Source organism: Microtus oregoni, unplaced genomic scaffold, assembly GCF_018167655.1.
Source record: "Microtus oregoni isolate MIOR12 unplaced genomic scaffold, Mior012 000012F_ref0000307, whole genome shotgun sequence".
NCBI classification, from domain to species: Eukaryota; Metazoa; Chordata; class Mammalia; order Rodentia; family Cricetidae; genus Microtus; species Microtus oregoni.
The window spans coordinates 15193345-15210920 of record NW_024543071.1 but is presented as its reverse complement, the minus strand read 5'-3'; the positions used below and the strand labels follow the sequence as shown (position 1 = coordinate 15210920).

The window sequence follows — 17576 nt, the reverse complement described above, 5'->3', positions numbered from 1 at the left end:
TTAATTTTATGTGCATTGGTGTGAGGGTGTCAGATCCCCTTGGACTGGAGTTACAGTTAGTTATAAGCTGCCATATGGGTGCTGGGAATATGAGAATTAAACCCAGATCTTCTGGCAGAGGAGTCAGTGTTCTTAACCACTGAGCCATCTCTCCAGCCCTTAACTAATTAAATATCACAAAGTGCACCATCATACTAAGTGTTGAACAAAAAGAGAACTCTGAATAAAGCAGACAAAGCCCCAACCTGTTCAGCTTCCCCAGACAGTTTGGAAACGACTACAAGATAGCAACTCCTGCTATGACACCAAGCTCATCCAGCGAGAGTGCCTCCAGTGTCATACGAAACTTACCTTCTAAACAGTTCTTTTCTCTGTTCCATTACCCAAGGTCTTCCATAAAACCCTGGAATTAAAGAAAAATAAAACTACTCTTAGCTTCGAAAATAAGGTACAGCTTAAGAAAAAAAGGAGGTTACACACGTGGAATCAGTTTTCTATGAAATGTGTGGAGGTGCTGACAAATGTGTGGCCTCCTGGGTAAACAGCCTCATCTACCAGAGGCCCTAGGTCTGAGCCCCACGGATAAAACACAGCAGAATCTGAAAACTACGCAATCAAACACTGTTTATCTATTCCTAAATTTCCAAATTTCCTCCTCTAACATTTACTGTGTGTAAGACTGGGTTTTATTTTTAGTGAGACACGATGACTCACTATGGAGCCCTGGTTGGCCTAGCGATTGTACAAGCTGTCCTCATACTTGCAACACAATGCTCTTCTTCTGGCGTCTAAGCACAGGAATTCCAGAGAGCATCATCACCATGCTAGCTTAGGAACCCAGACCTACCATCTTTTATTGCCAGCAAGAACTCTTCCTGCTGGCTGGGGATATAATTCAGTACTGGTTTAGTATTCATGAGAGTATACATTTCCAGTACCCACATAACAAAACACACACTCCCCCCCATACTGGAAATGACAGGAGTACCTTGATCATACTAGGCAAGCACTCTCACAACTAGGGAGTACTGTGGGACAATGGTCTTTTATCCTGTTGCTTGTATTATTTTTAATAAAATGCTGATTGGCCAGTAGCCAGGCAGGAAGTATAGGCCTGGTCTACAGAGTGAGTGCCAGGACAGCCAAAGATACACAGAGAAACCTCGTCTCAAAAAACCAAAAATTAGGGGGCTGGAGAGATGGCTCAGTAGTTAAGAGCATTGCCTGCTCTTCCAAAGGTCCTGAGTTCAGTTCCCAGCAACCACATGGTGGCTCACAACCATCTGTAAAGAGGTCTGGCGCCCTCTTCTGGCCTTCAAGCATACAGACAGAATATTGTATACATAATAAATAAATAAATTATACATAATAAATAAATATTAAAAAAAAACAAAAATTAAAAATGAAAACAAAAGAAACAATTTAAAATAAAGCTACATAAAGATGGAAAATACAGAGTCTGAATACTATATGTTATTGTGTTCTCTTTGAATTGTTTGCTGAGGAACAGCTGCTAAAAAAAACATTTGATTATAAATGCTGCTGGACTGGTATGGAACCATGGTCTATATTCTGACAATTATATTTTAAATAAATACTGATCGGCCAGTAGCCAGGCAGGAAGTATAGGTGGGACAACCAGACAGGAAGTAGAGGCGGGTCAATGAGAACAGGAGAATTCTGGGAAGGAGGAAGCCCATTCCTCTGCAGTCCTTGCCCAGCCACAGAAGCAGCAAGATGTGACTGCCTCAGTTAATAAGAAGCCTGACCTAATGGGCCAATCAATTTATAGTTAATGTAGACCTTCGTGTGATTTCTTTGGGACTCAAGGACTGCGGGAACCAGGCAGGACAGAAAACTCAGTCAATACTGGATTAATCCAACATATGTATTTTGAAAATACCCTGACTTCAAAAGGTATGTTACGCTGGGAGATGGTGGCACACGCCTTTAATCCCAGCACTCAGGAGGCAGAGGCAGGCGGATTTCTGTGAGTTAGAGACCAGCCTGGTCTACAGAGCTAGTTCCAGGACAGGAACCAAAGCCACAGAGAAACCCTGTCTCGAAAAAAAAAAAAAAAAAAAAGGTATGTTACTTTGGAGAAGAGGTTTTGCTTTTGTTTCCACAGGAAATGAGAAGCTGTGGATTCAATTTTGAGTTAAGAAAAATCAGGTTTGATCAAGGAAGACCCCCCTGAGAAATCTCCAGTAGGAATGAAAGGCCCAGATGTCTGAGTTCTGCATCCAGAACAGTTTCAAGATGATCAAGCTTCACAGGATACTCCAGTCAGGACTTGATCATAATTCTAAATTTCTTTAGGTCCCTGTAAGATTATCAGTGCGCCCAATCAGCAGGAAGTAGCCTGGAAAACCATGCTTGTATTCCCAAAATATGGATTATGGATGTTTGCCTTTGTTTAGAATGTTGGTTACAAGTTGTTACAGATAACGGTCAGGAGAAAAGCTAAACAAAAGATATGAGATTCAGAGTTCTTGTTTAAAAAGGGGGGGGGGAGTGGTGTGGGGACAATGGTCTTTTATCATGTCACCTGTATTATTTTTAATAAAATGCTGATTGGAGCCGGGTGGTGGTGGTGCACGCCTTTAATCCCAGCACTCGGGAGGCAGAGGCAGGTGGATCTCTGTGAGTTCGAGGCCAGCCTGGTCTACAAGAGCTAGTTCCAGGACAGGAACCAAAAGCTACAGAGAAACCCTGCCTCGAAAAATAAAAAAAATTAAAAAAAAAATAATAATAATAATAAAATGCTGATTGGCCAGTAGCCAGGCAGAAAGTAGAGGTGGGGCAATGAGAACAGAATTCTGGGAAGAGGAAAGGGTCAGTCTGTAGTCATCACCCAGATGCAGAGTAAGCAAGATGAGATTGCCTCTCTGATATAAGGTACTGAGCCACATGGCTAACACAGACAATAATGGGTTAATGTAAGATGTAAGAAAGAGTTAATCAGAAGCCTGCTAATAGGCCAATCAGTTTATGATTAATGTAGACCTCTGTATGTTTCTTTGGGACTGAATGACTGTGGGACTTCAGTCAGCAAGGAACAAAAGCAGAGCAAACCAAACTTTTAACACTAGGAGGGAGACTAAGAGATGGGCATGGTGGCTCTGCCAGTGGTCCCAGCACAGAGGCAGAGGCAGAATTGGCCTAAGTTTGAAGCCAGTCTGAACTACATAGTTCCAGGCTAACCTAGGCTACAGTGAGACTCTGTCTCAAAAAACTAAAAGGGAGTTCAATTACTTCTAGAGGAGTGATTTTAAGAGCTACACAAGGCAATGAGATCAGAGAGTTAGAAGAAGGTATATACACACATGCGCACACATAGACACACACTTTTTGCAATAGATCTTTAGCTTAGGCTGGTCTAGCTACACCTTGTAGCCACCTCCCTACCTCAGTCATCTAAGTGCTGAAATTTCAGGTGTGAATCATCACACTTGGCTATGATCACCTTTTTTGAAAAGTTCGTACAACAAAAAAGGAACTAATTAATTAATTAGTAACAGGCTATGATCACATTCACAAACCCAACAGCGGTGCTGACCTGAACAGTAAACTTTCAAGCTCTCTTAATTTCAGAATCAAGTTGTGAAATGAAAAATTAGGAGGCAGGTGTGGTGGTGGTGGCGCACACCTTTAATCCAGCAGAGGCTGGAGGATGTCTGTGAGTTTGAGCCTAGTCTGGTCTACAGAGCAAGTTCCAGGGCAGTCAGAGCTTATAGAGAAACCCAGTGTCAAAAAACAAACAAAAGAAAAAGAAAAAAAAAAAAAAGATAGATTAGTTAGGGATGTAAGTGACACCATAGTGTTCACTGTAGGAAACAAACTTCTATACTGTTTTTCTAGTTACATCTATTTTGCATTTAAATGAAAACTGTAAATAATATGAAACAATGTCTAAAAAAACTGACTAAGGGTAAAGCTGGCATTTGGAGCTCTCCAGCTCACTAGGAACACCACTAGACACCTCATAGCCAATCTAACCTTTCCCTCAACCAGTCCCAGCCTAATCATTAGCAAGAGATCAGGAAAACTCAGAAGCACCATGAAAGATGACCAAAGTAAGCACTGGGGACAGCTAGATGGCTCTGCGGATAAAGGCAGTTGCCAAGTCTGACAATCTTTGGGACCACAAGGCCTCCTGCAAACTGTCCTCTGACCTCCACATGCATGCTGTGTGGCCATCTCCCCTGCAAAACACAGTTTTAAAGCATTCCTCAGTGTTCACACAAGCATTCTCCCACAGGAACTCTAATCCTAGGCAGATATTCTGTACCCCAAAAAGAATGGCACAACAATCAATCACCATTAAACCCTAGCAGCACCTTCTATTGTAAACATCACGAGTGTTTTGCCTACATGCATCTGTGCACGTGTGTGGGGCCCTCAGAGGGAAAGAGAAGCAGGACTCCCTGGAGTTACAGACTAACTGGCATTAGAGTTGGTTCTGAGGAGCCATGTAAATGCAACCTAGGTCTTCTGGAAGAGTAAGAAGTGCTCTTTACTGCTGAGCCATCTCTCAAGCCCCTAATTTTAACAATTTAATCTTCAGCAACTCTTTCAGAGCCAGGTTTATGGTTTGGATTAATTGAACCACAAAGAGGACGTGTACTATTAACCCAAGAGTTAAAAACCACCAAGGTTTGTAGGGCAAGGAAGAACAACCACCCTGGTTATAACTACAGTATTTCCTACACTTCATATAAAGCTGCCAACCAAGAAGCACTTAATACACTGGGGCTGGTTCAGTGCTCATTTAAGAAAAATATGCACATGGGAATGACAGGAGAGAAAACAACTGAAGACAGCTTCATTTTAACATATTTAATACTATTCTAGGGAAACCAATTTAAACCACAGTATGCTATCTCCTCTCATTTTTGGTAACACACTGCCAGGCTCCCTGACATTCACTCCAGCATACCTCATTTCACACTTCCACTTTTTGCTGCTGCTTAAACAGGGTCTTACTCTGTAACCCAGGCCAGCCTCAACCCCTCAACCCCTTCTCTCAGCCTACCAATGCAGATTACAGACTTCAACAGGAAGTTAGCTCTACCAGCCACCACCCTAGGACCTTTGACAAAACAGATCCCTCCAGTGTGATGCCCCGCGGTGGGGGAGCAATCAACCCCCAACAACAAACAGCAAAGAAATTTACACGTAAACTGGGCTGGTGGCCAGTAATCCCAGCAGGAGGGTCACAAGTTCAAGGTCACTCTGTGCTTCACCTAGGATTCAGGAGACCCTGTCTACAAACACGTAATTCATGCAGATTTTAACATTTGTGTAACTTGTTTTAGACACACAATTTTGTTGCAAATAAAACTGCCAGGCCTTCCCTGTCTTTTAAGGAAAAAAAATTCCACCGCAGTTTTTCTAAAATCTTTCTGCACTCTGGCAAATTCAGTATGTACAACAAAGCACTCACATTTTCATAAATACTGACTCCAGTAGGAACAGTACTCCCCCAAATTTTGTAAAATAATTTTGCTGAGCTGTCTCATGTCTTACTACTGCAGCTGCCAAGAATGTTCTCTCCCCGCAAATCATCTTCATCTAAAATACCGTAATGACCATCTTTTATCTTTCAAAATACATGGTGAGGAGACTGGGAAAAGCTGATGCTATCAACCAAGAATCCTACTTACAGCCCTTTTGGTTTGAGTGTTAGTTTTTATATTCTCCAGTAATGGGGGGGGGGGACTGGGAAACCTTGGGTTTGCCCCCCCCCCCAAAAAAAGAAGACCCCCAGCTACGACGTAGTTAGGTTAAAACTAAGGTAATGTGCTTTCCTGAGTTCAGAATCTGCCGGTTCTTATTCAGAAATTGCAGTAAGATGATCTGGCAATCTTCCCTCACTACCAAAAACGTCCCTCATGCCTTTCAACTGTGAATGAGAAGACAGCAATTATAAAAACCAAACCTTTTACTGAATTCTAACTCCACATCACAGATGTTCTCAGAATGGTATACTGAAATTTTCACACACGCGCACACACAAAGAGTAGAATAAAGCAACGGGTAAACATGACACTTTTCTCGACTGCAGATGAGTCTTCAGGGGGAGAAGAAGCTTGCAAGGCTTGCAGAGCAGCGAAGAAATACCCTAAGCCAGGGTTTGTAGTATTACAGGCCGAACTGCGCTCCCCTTCACTCCCAAGCATACCTGTGTGGGCTGAATTCCCCACCCCCTGACCAGGGTGAGGACCGGAGCGCTGCACAAATTTCCTCATTTCAAAGCAGACAACCCTGGGGACTAAGATCCCAAGGTACAAAGAAGTGAAACACAGAGCTGACAACAGGCTCCTTGCCCCCGCCTCCTCCTCCGTGGTCTGCCTGGCTCCAAGCCCAAGGAGGGTGGGGTCAGGCTCCTGAGTAGCCAGGAGAATGGGACGCTCAAGAATGGAGGAAAAGTAATGAGTCCCTCCCTCCGTCTCCCCTCGCCTCCCCCACACCCACGTTAGCAAGGGCAAGCCTGCCACCTGGGGGGTGGGGGTGGAGACCCCCTGAAGACCCACCAGCAGGCCTCTCCCGGGGGACCAAGTGCTGGGCACCGGGGCGGGGCTGGAGGGCGGACTCACCTTCCACCACGCCGCACAGGAACTTGCGGGTTCCTCCAGACGCCCCTGCCCCGGCCGCCGCCCCGGCTCCGGATGCGTTGTCTTCTCCGGGGGCCGGAGCTGCAGGCGGCTCCAACGAAGCCCCCGAGGGGGCAGCAGGATTGGCACTGCGCTCGCTCTCCCTCTCCTCCAGCGCCGCCTGGCTCTCCTTCTGCACCATCCTTCTGACACCGGCCGCCGCCACCGCCGCCGCAGCTCCTCTTCCGCCTTGGTCCGTTGGGCCACAGGCCCGGAGCCCTGCAAAGGGCCGCGGCTCCGAGCGCGCACCTCCCGGGCTCCTTCCCCTCCCCCTCCGCCCTTCCCCCTTCCTCTCGGCGGGGGCCCGAGTGCCCGGATGAGAAGGGCGGCGGCACCGGCTCGAGCCCTTTGTCAGCCGCTGCCTCCGCCTGGGCTGGGGGCCGGGAGCCTAAGCGGAGGGCGAGAGCGCCGCTGCGTCTGCACGGGAGGAGGCCAAAGGCGCCTACTTCCGTCCTCAGCGTCCGGCGCCCTCCAAACAGCCTTAATTGTTCGGCTAGGAGCCCCGGGAGTCCCTAAGCTGCTACTGCCACTGCCTCAGCCGCCCGCTTCCTGTTTATCCGCACTGCGCCTGCGCCACAGACCGGCTCAGACCGGTCCCTAACCCTGCTCCCCCGCCTTCTCTGGGATCAGCCCATTATGATTTGCTAGGGGGAAACAGAACAAAGGGCGCCGTGAAAACCGCTGAGGTGTGCGGCCGTGGAATGTACCACTTGGCTCACCACCCTCCGGGATGAGGGCCGCACTCTGGGACGGACCATTACCCCACCCGAAGGAGGGGAGCACGGGAAAATGCGGAGGGCTGAGGAGGGGGGGGAGGGGAAAAGAGGCGTTCACTCTCCCAGTGCGCAGACGCCGAAACGACGCCTCTGGTCTTAAAGTGGCAGGAAACACTGACCTACTTAGGAGATGCTGCTAATAACTTGGCCCATCACGTCTGCCAGGCCCACGTTCGGTTCTGTGAAGACATGCCAAGGAGCTCAGCTCACCCCTCTGTCTTGAGTTATTTTCTTCTACTCCCCCTTCGGAGCTAACCCGTTTTCAATTGTGCAGGCAACTGTTTATTAGAGTTTGTCACATCCTGGGCTGTGGCACCATTATGACCTCATAATATGGCTAAAATAATCTAGTACACACAGTTTCTGCTTGAGAATACCCCTTCATTTGTTTCGGGAAGTCAGAGGAGATAACTCCTTGTTTGGGGAGAGCCCATGGTATGAAATTCGCCAGACTACGTATGGAGAAAGAAAAGACTACATTCCAAGCACATAGGAAACAAAAGTCTAATAAAGGTAGAAGAGGGGTGGAAGGCGGGTTTGTGGTGGCGATGGGGAGTGTGTAGTGTGCATAAGGCATGATCCTTTTAGCCCGAGCGTCAACATTTCCTGGGAAAGCCTGCCTCTGTGGGCTTGGCTCCTGCTGTGTTTCCCAGTTTCCGGTAGTCTTCTCAGAGTGCACTTAACATTTATGTGCCTTAAGAGATCTGCCTCAGCCGGGCGGTGGTGGCGCACGCCTGTAATCCCAGCACTCGGGAGGCAGAGGCAGGCGGATCTCTGTGAGTTCGAGACCAGCCTGGTCTACAGAGCTAGTTCCAGGACAGGCTCCAAAACCACAGAGAAACCTTGTCTCGAAAAAACCAAAAAAAAAAAAAAAAAAAAAAAAAAAAAGAGATCTGCCTCACGGTTTCTCAGGAAATTCGGGATCAACTTACCCTGGACCCAGCAATACCACTCTTGGGAATATACCCAAGAGAGGCCCTATCATACAACAAAAGTATATGCTCTACGATGTTCATAGCAGCATTGTTTGTGATAGCCAGAACCTGGAAACAACCTAGATGCCCTTCAATGGAAGAATGGATGAAGAAAATATGGAATATATACATATTAGAGTACTACTCAGCAGTAAAAAACAAGGACTTCTTGAATTTTGCATACAAATGGATGGAAATAGAAAACACTATCCTGAGTGAGGTAAGCCAGACCCAAAAAGAGGAACATGGGATGTACTCACTCATATTTGGTTTCTAGCCATAAATAAAGGACATTGAGCCTATAATTAGTGATCCTAGAGAAGCTAAATAAGGAGAACCCAAAGAAAAACGTATAGGCCTCCTCCTGAATATTAACCTTCAGCAGGCGATGAAAGGAGACAGAGACAGAGACCCACATTGGAGCACTGGACATAAATCTCAAGGTCCAAATCAGGAGCAGAAGGAGAGAGAGCATGAGCAAGGAACTCAGGACTGCGAGGGGTGCACCCACACACTGAGACAATGGGGATGTTCTACTGGGAACTCACCAAGGCCAGCTGGCCTGGGTCTGGAAAAGCCTGGGATAAAACCGGATTCGCTGAACATAGCGGACAATGAGGACTACTGAGAACTCAAGAACAATGGCAATGGGTTTCTGATCCTACTGCACGCACTGGCTTTGTGGGAGCCTAGGCAGTTTGGATGCTCAACTTACTAAACCTGGATGGAGGTGGGGGTTCCTTGGACTTCCCACAGGACAGGGAACCCTGATTGCTTTTCGGGCTGGGGGGGGGACTTAATTGCGGGAGGGGGAGGGAAATGGGAGGCGGTGGCGGGGAAGAGACAGAAATCTTTAATAAATAAATAAATTTAAAAAAATAAAAAAAAAAAGAGATCTGCCTCAATTTGGGCACAAACCTCTAGTGCTCAATATTACGACAGTAGTTTTATTTTATACTTGAACGGGGTAGCTCAACTTGTAACTCCAGGAGCATTGAAGGGTGGGTGTTCATTCCAAGTGTGAACTGGCATGCCAGGTGTATGCAGTGTTGGGTATCCAACCCAGGGCCTTGTACATACTAAACAAGCTCTCCAGGGATATTGAGTTGTTTATTTTGTGTGGGTTCACATGCCATGGGCGGTCAGAGGACAGCTTGTGGGAGTTGGTTCTCTCCTTCCCTTTGCAGATCTGGGGATCAAACTCAGGTTGTCAGGCTCTGACTGGGCAGGCACCTTTACCCACTGAGCCATTGCCAGCCCCATCCAGGACCTTTTATTTATTACTTTTTAATGTGTGTGTATGCATGTCACATTTGTATTGGGGGGCAGCAGAAGCAGTTGTGAGCCACTGGATATGGGTGTTGGGAACTGAACTCCTGGTCCGTCCTCTGGAAGAGCAGTACTGTAATGGTTCCAGCCATGACCTTGGGCTATCTGGCCCTAGAGAGGAGGTGCTTCTTGTCTGCCTACCTGACCTTTTATAAGGAAGGAAGAGGGGTGGGCACACTCTCGGGTGGTGAAGACTGAGGCAGGTCATATGGAGCAGCCTGTGATCAGTCCCCAGCTTTCCAAGGACTCTGTGACTGGATTTACCATCTCCTGTATTCGTGAGTGGATTTCCCCTTTCCTATCTTAATAAATCCTTGATACTCCTTAGACAGATGTACATGGGTTTCTCTTAACACAGTACCTTAATGGCTGGGCCATCCCTCCTGCCCCCCGTGCGAGGGCTTTTATCAGTTCTTCTCAGTCCTGGATTGTTAAGATGGCAGTTAACAGCCAAATATAAGTAATTTCTTCTTCCTCCGTCTTCCCCTCCCTGCCTCTACCTTCATAGTACTTGTGTTATAAGCATGTCCCACCCAAGCCCAGCTTTTTATTTGTTTCTTCTGTTCTTCTTTTTGAGATAGGGTCTCATTAAGTAGCCCAGGCTAGTCTGAATCATTGACGTCAGCGGAGGAACATTTATTTTTTCCTTCTGGGTGGTAATTAAGCCCAAGGCCTATGCAAGTACTCTACCCCTTAGCTACATCCCCAGGCCTGAAGGGTGTGATTCTTTTTTTTTTTTGCTTGTTGTTTTTTGTTTGTTGTTTTTCGAGACAGGGTTTCTTTGTGGCTTTGGAGCCTGTCCTGGAACTAGCTCTGTAGACCAGGCTGGTCTCGAACTCACAGAGATAAGGGTGTGATTCTTAACCACTCAGCTAGAACACAGTCTCCACACAGCCCATGCTTACCCTGCCCCCTGCCCTATCACCTACAAGAGGTAGCAGTGGAGGCTGCAGAAACAGCTCCGCAGCTAAGAGCACTGACACTCTTCCAGATAATTGGAGGTGATTCCCAGCACCCATTTGGTGGCTCACTGTGATATAGAACTCCAGTTTGGGGAGGTGTCTAATGCGCTCTTCTAGCCTCCCTGGGCACTGCATACAGTGGTGCCCCCATATATGTGTATGACATACATGTGCGGCAGACACCCATACACATAAAAAAGAATGTAAAATTAAAAAAGTACCAGTATTTAGGAAGCCTATGATACATATATGTGGGATGAATGAGATGGGTCCTTGCCCTCACAGATTCTATTTTAGCTACAGAAACAGACATTTGTTCAGTACAGGGATTGCAGAGATATCTCAAGAGGATCTGAGTTCATTTCCCAGCACCCACACCAGGCAGCTCACAACCCAGCACCTGCACACACATACAACCAGTGGTAGAGGTGGTGCACACTTTTAATCCCAGCACTTGGAAGGCAGAGGCAGGGGGATCTCTGAGTTCGAGGCCAGCCTGAACTGCAGAACAAGTTCCAGGACAGTTAGGTCTACACGGAGATGCCGTCTCAAAAACACAAAAAATAAAATAGCATTAGATAAAATAATCTACAAAACAGGAATTCAGGTGGGTTTTGGTACGTGTATAAAGGTGGAAACTGGTAGTGTGTAAGCAGGGAATACTTCACATGGTGAATACTATTTACTAGCTGTCTAGGTGGACGCTGGTGGCTGGAACCAGGGAAGCTCAGCACTAGGGGGGTGGTGGCACTGTGCAGTCCCAACACCCAGAAAGATTAGGAATTCCTTCCTTCTTTGCTTGTCTAGACCCTTTGTAAGCACCAAAGCTTACATTGGATCCTCTTCTGTGGCTCTGAGGACTGCCTTTAAGTAGAGGCTCCTGAGTATGTATAAGCAGAACTTCGCTCTTGCGCTCCAACACCTTCTTGGCAACAGCCACACTTTCGTGAAGACCTAGAATGATTAAATTTATCATGTCGAAAAGTGGAGCTTATGGGGCTGGAGAGATGGCTCAGCAGCTGGAGCACCTGTTGCTCTGCAGAAGGACACTCACATGGTGGCTGATAGCTGGCTTTCAGAGCACCCAGTGCCCTTTTCCGGCCTCCACAGGCACTAGGCATGCACATGGCACACAGCCACATATGTAGATAAAACACCTACATGGACACATACATAAATAAAACAAATCTTTTTAAATTGGATCTTAGGCTGTGCAGTGGTGGCGCACGTCTTTAATCCCAGCACTCAGGTGGCAGAGGCAGGCAGATCTCTGTGAGTTCGAGGCCAGCCTGGTCTACAAGAGCTAGTTTCAGGACAGGCTCCAAAGCTACAGAGAAACTCTGCCTCAGAAAAACAAAACAAAAGAAAACAAAAAAAAGGAAAGAAAGAAAGAAAGAAAGAAAGAAAGGAAAAGAAAAGAAAAGAAATAACATTGGGATCAAGCTCAGGTCCTCGAGCTTGCATGGCAGGCACTACCAAATGAGCAATCTCCCAGTCCTATCTGTTTCTGTGAGACAGGGTCTCACTCACTACATAGCCCTGGCTGTCCTGGAATGCAGCATGCAGATTGTTGCCCTTAAACTTGTGATCCCACAGCCTCTGCCTCCCGAGTGGCAGGGTTCTAAGCATGTGTCACTACACCAAGCAGCGCACAAATCTTAACTTCAAGGCCACCTAGACAAAGGCTCGGGACTGAGTCCAGTCTAACGTTGTGCCAAAACCTTTCTAGAGGGCCTTGAGCTAGTCCACTTCCTCAGCCTGGAAACTAAAGCCTGGGCAAGATGGCTTAAACCTATAACCCCAGCAATCAGGGAAACATGCAAGAGGTCCTGAGCTCTGGGCACCCTAGGCTACAGAAGACTTTCGGTTAGGTAGAGATGGACCCTCCCCTCATAATCAGCTTTGAATTCCATCTCCTGTTTCCCTGGTAACACTAGAACCAGGGCAGGTGAGAGAGACGGCTCCGGGCATAAGGTGCCTGGGCTCACTGGTGGAAGGAGAGAAGGGTTCCTGGCTAATTGTCCTCTGACCTTCACATCACTGTGGCATGTGTCACACGTGCTAAAAAACCTTTCCAGGATGTAAAATTCCATATGAGAAGGCAGAGGCTCAGAACTCTGTTGAGGCCCTTTTAGGGGAAGCCCCTTTCTCCGGGTCAAGAGAAGAGACTCTCTCCGGCCTTGGGCAGAACATTCCACTCTGCCCTGGCCCAAACACTAGAACATTATATACTGGTGTCTCCTCCCTTAGAGTTAACCCAACTGGGAGCTGATCATAACTCTTCGATTTATCTCTTCTTCAGACACCAGCCCATTCCTAAGCATGGTTGCCCTGACACTCTAGGCTTTGTGCCTCTTTTTCTGAAACCTCCCTTCCTCCCTCCCTTTCATGCGGCTCCTTACCAGCCTCCACTGCTGAACCTGCCAGTTTTCTTGGCCCTTAACTCAAATAGACATGACTCAATTTTGATTCTCCATCTTTTCCCTCCCAGTAGCTGCAGAGATTTACACCTTGTCTGTCCTGATTTCTATTTGTTGTTTCAAACTAATAAAATGGTCCTTGAGCTTAAAATTAAGACGAAGAGAAACACAATAAACAAAAGGAGGGGGATCTAATTGGGTCTGACAATCACCTGGCCAGGAAAAGTTTCACCTGTAGACGGAATAAGAAAATGGGAGGAATAATTATCCCTTTAAATCAGTGATTCCTTGGCTGTCCTAACACTGCCCTTTAATACAGTTCCTCCTGTTGTGGTGACTCCCAACTGTAAAACTTTGTTGCTACTTCATAACTTTGCTGCCGTTATGAATCATAAGTAAATTTCTGTGTTTTCTGATGACCTTTGTGGCCCCTGTGAAAGGAACTGCCAAAGGGGCTGAGACCCACAGGTTGAGAACCACTGCCTTAACGGCCTTAATGAGACACTGCGGCTCAAGTGTATACAGTTGTATACATATCTTCCCTGCTAAGCCTGCCAGATTTTCTGAGTTTTATCTTAAAAAGCCTAACTTTGCCATTTCCTCCTTCCCCCTCTCATCTGAATGCCTGCCAAAACTCTAAGCATGGTTGCCTCAACACCCTGGGCTTTCTGCTTTCTTGGAAGATCCCTCCCCTTCTCTCTACAGTTTGCAGACCGCCACTTCTGACTGCCCTAGTTAGGTCTCTCCATTGCCGTGAAGAGACACCATGACCACAGCAGCTCTGATACAGAAAACAGTTTATTGGTGTGGCGTATAGTTCAGAGGTTCAGTCCACTGTGATCATGAAGGGGAGCTTGGCAGTGTGCAGGCTGACATGGTGCTGGAGCAGAGAGTACTACATCTTGCAGGCAGCAAGAAATTGACTGACAGCGAAGTTTGAGAAGAGACCTCAAAGTCAGCTCCCACAGTGACACACTTCCTCCAACAAGCCCACACCTCCTAAAGTGCCACTCTCTTTGGGGCCATTTCCTTTCAAACTGTCAAGCTGACCCTAACTCCAGACTTTCTTCCTCTTCTCCTGGCAGCTACCAAAGTTTACAGCTTGCTTGCCCTGCTGGTTTTCTCCCAAATGCTAATAAAATGATCCTTCTGAGCTTCCTTCTAAGTTAACAATGAGACTTTGAACTCCCAGAAGGAAGGTGGCTGGAGAGATGGTTTCAGTGGTGAACTCCAGTTCCAGGGACCTAACACCCTCACACAGACATCTATGCAAGCAAAATACCAATGCACATAAAATAAAGCTAAATTATTTTTAAAAAAGAAAAAGAACTCCCCTGGTAACAGTTCCAGAAACCACCACCACCAGCAACAACAATAGCAAAAAAAGTAAATCTAGGGGTATAGGGATATAGCCAGTACTAGGTACTGGGTTCTTAGGATCTGTAGATGAACCTCACAGATCCAAAGTTTACATGAGTGGGCTGTGAGTACAGCTCAGTGGTACAGTACTTTACAGTATATACCAGACCCTGGAGTTCAGGCCCGGCAACCTCTTAAAAACAAAACAGTGATGGGGGGGGTAGTGGAGGGATGGAAATTTTGCGGATAGTAGGCCACAGTTTTGATCAGATCGTTTTGACCGACCTGACATAGGGAGCAGGCAATTCCCAGATGAGATTCCCAGGAAACACAGACAACAAAACAACTCTGTAAGTAGGGTGTTGGTTTCTGTGATGCTGGGGCTCAAACCCAGGGCCTTGGGTGTGCTGAGTGTTCTCTCTACTCTGGCCCCACAACTTTCTTGGAACCAACTTTCCCTTGACCTTGTCAGTGTGTGTAGGAAGGGGGAAGGCCTGACTTCCTCCTTTGGGTGAGTCAGCTGTAATGGGATTCCAGAAACAGAAGGGAGGGACCTACCCTCAGCCACTCCCCAGTCCAGGAGGTAGTGTAGAATAGATGCACTGATGGCTCAGCGGTTAAGAGCATTGCCTGCTCTTCCGAAGGTCCTGAGTTCAATTCCCGGCAACCACATGGTGGCTCACAGCCATCTATAATGAGGTCTGGTGCCCTCTTCTGGCCTTCAGGCGTACACATAGAAGCACTGAGGAAATCTGTTGTTCTTGGCTCAGGTGGCCCGCAAGAAGTCGCTCTTCTTGACCCTGTGATGACTTCTGTAACGGCAGCACACCAGTTTTTCCCCTGAGACAGGGTTTCTCTGTGCAGTTCTGGCTGCCCTGGAACTTGCTGGGTAGACCAGGCTGGCCTCAAACTCAGAGATTCGCCTGCCTCTACCTCCCAAGTGCTGGGTTTAAAGGTGTGCACCAACACTGCCCAGCTAACTTCTTTTTTTTTTTAAAAAAAAAAATAAGTTTTATTTATTTACTTATTTAGGTACACTGATGTTTTGCTTGCATGTATGTCTGTGTGAGGGTGTCAGGTCCCTAGGAACAGAAGTTATAGACTGTTCTGAGCTACCGTGTGGCTGCTGGGAATTGAACCTCGGTCCTCTGGAAGAGCAGCCAGTGCTCTTAACCACTAAGCCATCTCTCCTGCCCCTGGAAGAAAATTTTTAATCACATTTATTACATGTGCCAGGTGCACACAGCTTGTGAATTCATGACATGGTATGTTTGTGGAGATCAGAGGGCAACTGTGGAGCCCAAGGGATTGGACTCCGGTCATCCGGCTTGGAGGCAAGCATTTTACCTGCTGAACCAGCTCAAGAAAATCTTGCGAACTATCTTCCAGTGTACAAAAGCATCTTTTCTATGCTGCATCATGTCATTATCATACTTTTCAATAAGACATAGTGTGAAATATTTGATTACACTGTGAAGATGTGTCTTTGCAATGGTGCTTTCTGATTCGTGTAATAGAGCTGAATGGCCAATAGCTAGGCAGGAAGAGCTTAGGAACTTCTGGGGACAGAAAGGACTCCGGGAAGAATAAAGATGGAGATGCCAGGAGATGCAGAGCCAGCAAATGTGCAGGAGGAGAGGTAACAGCCACTAGTCACGTGGCAGAACACAGATTAATATAAATGGGTTAATTTAGGTTTTAAGAGGTAGTTAGGAACAAGCCTAAGCTGTAGGCTAAGCTTTCATAATTAATAAATCTCCATGTTATTATTTGGGAGCTGGCGGGACAGAGAAAGACTCATACGACACATACACCTTAGCGCTACTGATCCATATACATAGGCAAATTGTGTTTACACAAAACAGCTTTCATTCAAACTGAAGGCTCTCTCACGAAAGCCACACTGAGGCTCCAGAGTGCTTACTCTCCTCCTCCTCCTCTTCATAACTCCATGCTTACTTAAGCCTATGTTAAATTCTCCCTTTAAAAAATGCAGTTATTTGGGATAGATATGTGTGTGCCACAGGCATGGGCTGAGGTCAGGCGACAACTTGTGGGAGCTGGGTCTCTCCTTCCACTATGTGGGTCCCACAGGGGGAACTCAAGTCAGCAGGCTTGACAACAGGCATCTTTACCCACTGATCCACCTCACTGGTCCTAAACTCTCTTTATAATAATCCCCAACTCATTTAAGGCAGGAATGGAGGGGGAGGGGAAGGGAGAGAGCACTTCTCAAAAGACTTTTCAGAGTAACTAAATTTGTAAATCAGAAGTTTTTGATTCAAATGTTAAGAATGTTTGCCAAAGCAGGGCGTGGTGGAACATTCCTGTGATCCCAGCATTTGGAAGGTACAGGTAGAAGGGTCAGGAGTTCAAGATCATCCTTGGTTACAAAGGGAGTTTGGAGCCAGCTATGTGAGGTCCTGTCTCAAGGATTTAAAAAAAAAAAAAGGTTTGCCAAAAAAGATAGCTTGCCTATAAAACCTGAGGCTGAGATGATCATGGATAAGGATGGTGGCCACAAGGAAGGGAAACTGGTTACCTTGCCCACAGTCTGATGTGTTTCTGTAACTATACATGTGGTCAAAGAAAAAGAATCTGGAAAGTTCCCCCATATATACGGTACCACACTGTCTTTCCAGTGGAAATGAATGGCCTTGTCGTTCATGTATGGACAGAGTCTATTCACTTACAGCAGCTCTTCCTTATGCTGCCTGGCACAGGGCGTCTACTCAGCCACAAAAGAAACAGTGGTGCCACTCCAGCACTAGACAAAAGATTTAAGAATGCTCAGAGTTCAAGCCCATGCTCAGGTACGGAGTGAGTTTGAAGCCAGCCTGGCTATATGACATCCTTCCTTAAAAAAAAAAAAAAAAAAAAAAAAAAACCAAAAGAAGGAAGAAAAACAGTCACTTGGATTTTTAATTAATTAATTTTTACATACCAATCCCAGTTTCCCCTCCCTCCTCTCCTCCTATTTCTCCCCTACCTCCCATCCCACCTCCCATCCTCCACAGAGAAGTTAAGGCCTCCCTTGGAAAATCAACTATGACTGTCCCCTCGTTGAGTCAGGACCAAGGTCCTCTCCGCCACCCCACGC

At 46.6% G+C, this 17576-nt stretch overlaps 1 protein-coding gene across 1 annotated transcript in view; it reads right to left on the bottom strand.

Annotated features, from left to right (window-relative positions):
- Window positions 1-7220, bottom strand: part of Oga (O-GlcNAcase) — a 41061-nt gene extending 33841 nt beyond the window's left edge. The window contains exons 1-2 of the mRNA XM_041660759.1: window positions 6600-7220; window positions 352-403 (exon numbers count right to left, since the gene is read on the bottom strand). Coding sequence (XP_041516693.1) covers window positions 352-403; window positions 6600-6798 — 251 coding nt within the window. The 5' untranslated portion in view covers window positions 6799-7220. The remainder of the gene's footprint in view (window positions 1-351; window positions 404-6599) is intronic.
- Window positions 7221-17576: the final 10356 nt, after the last annotated feature.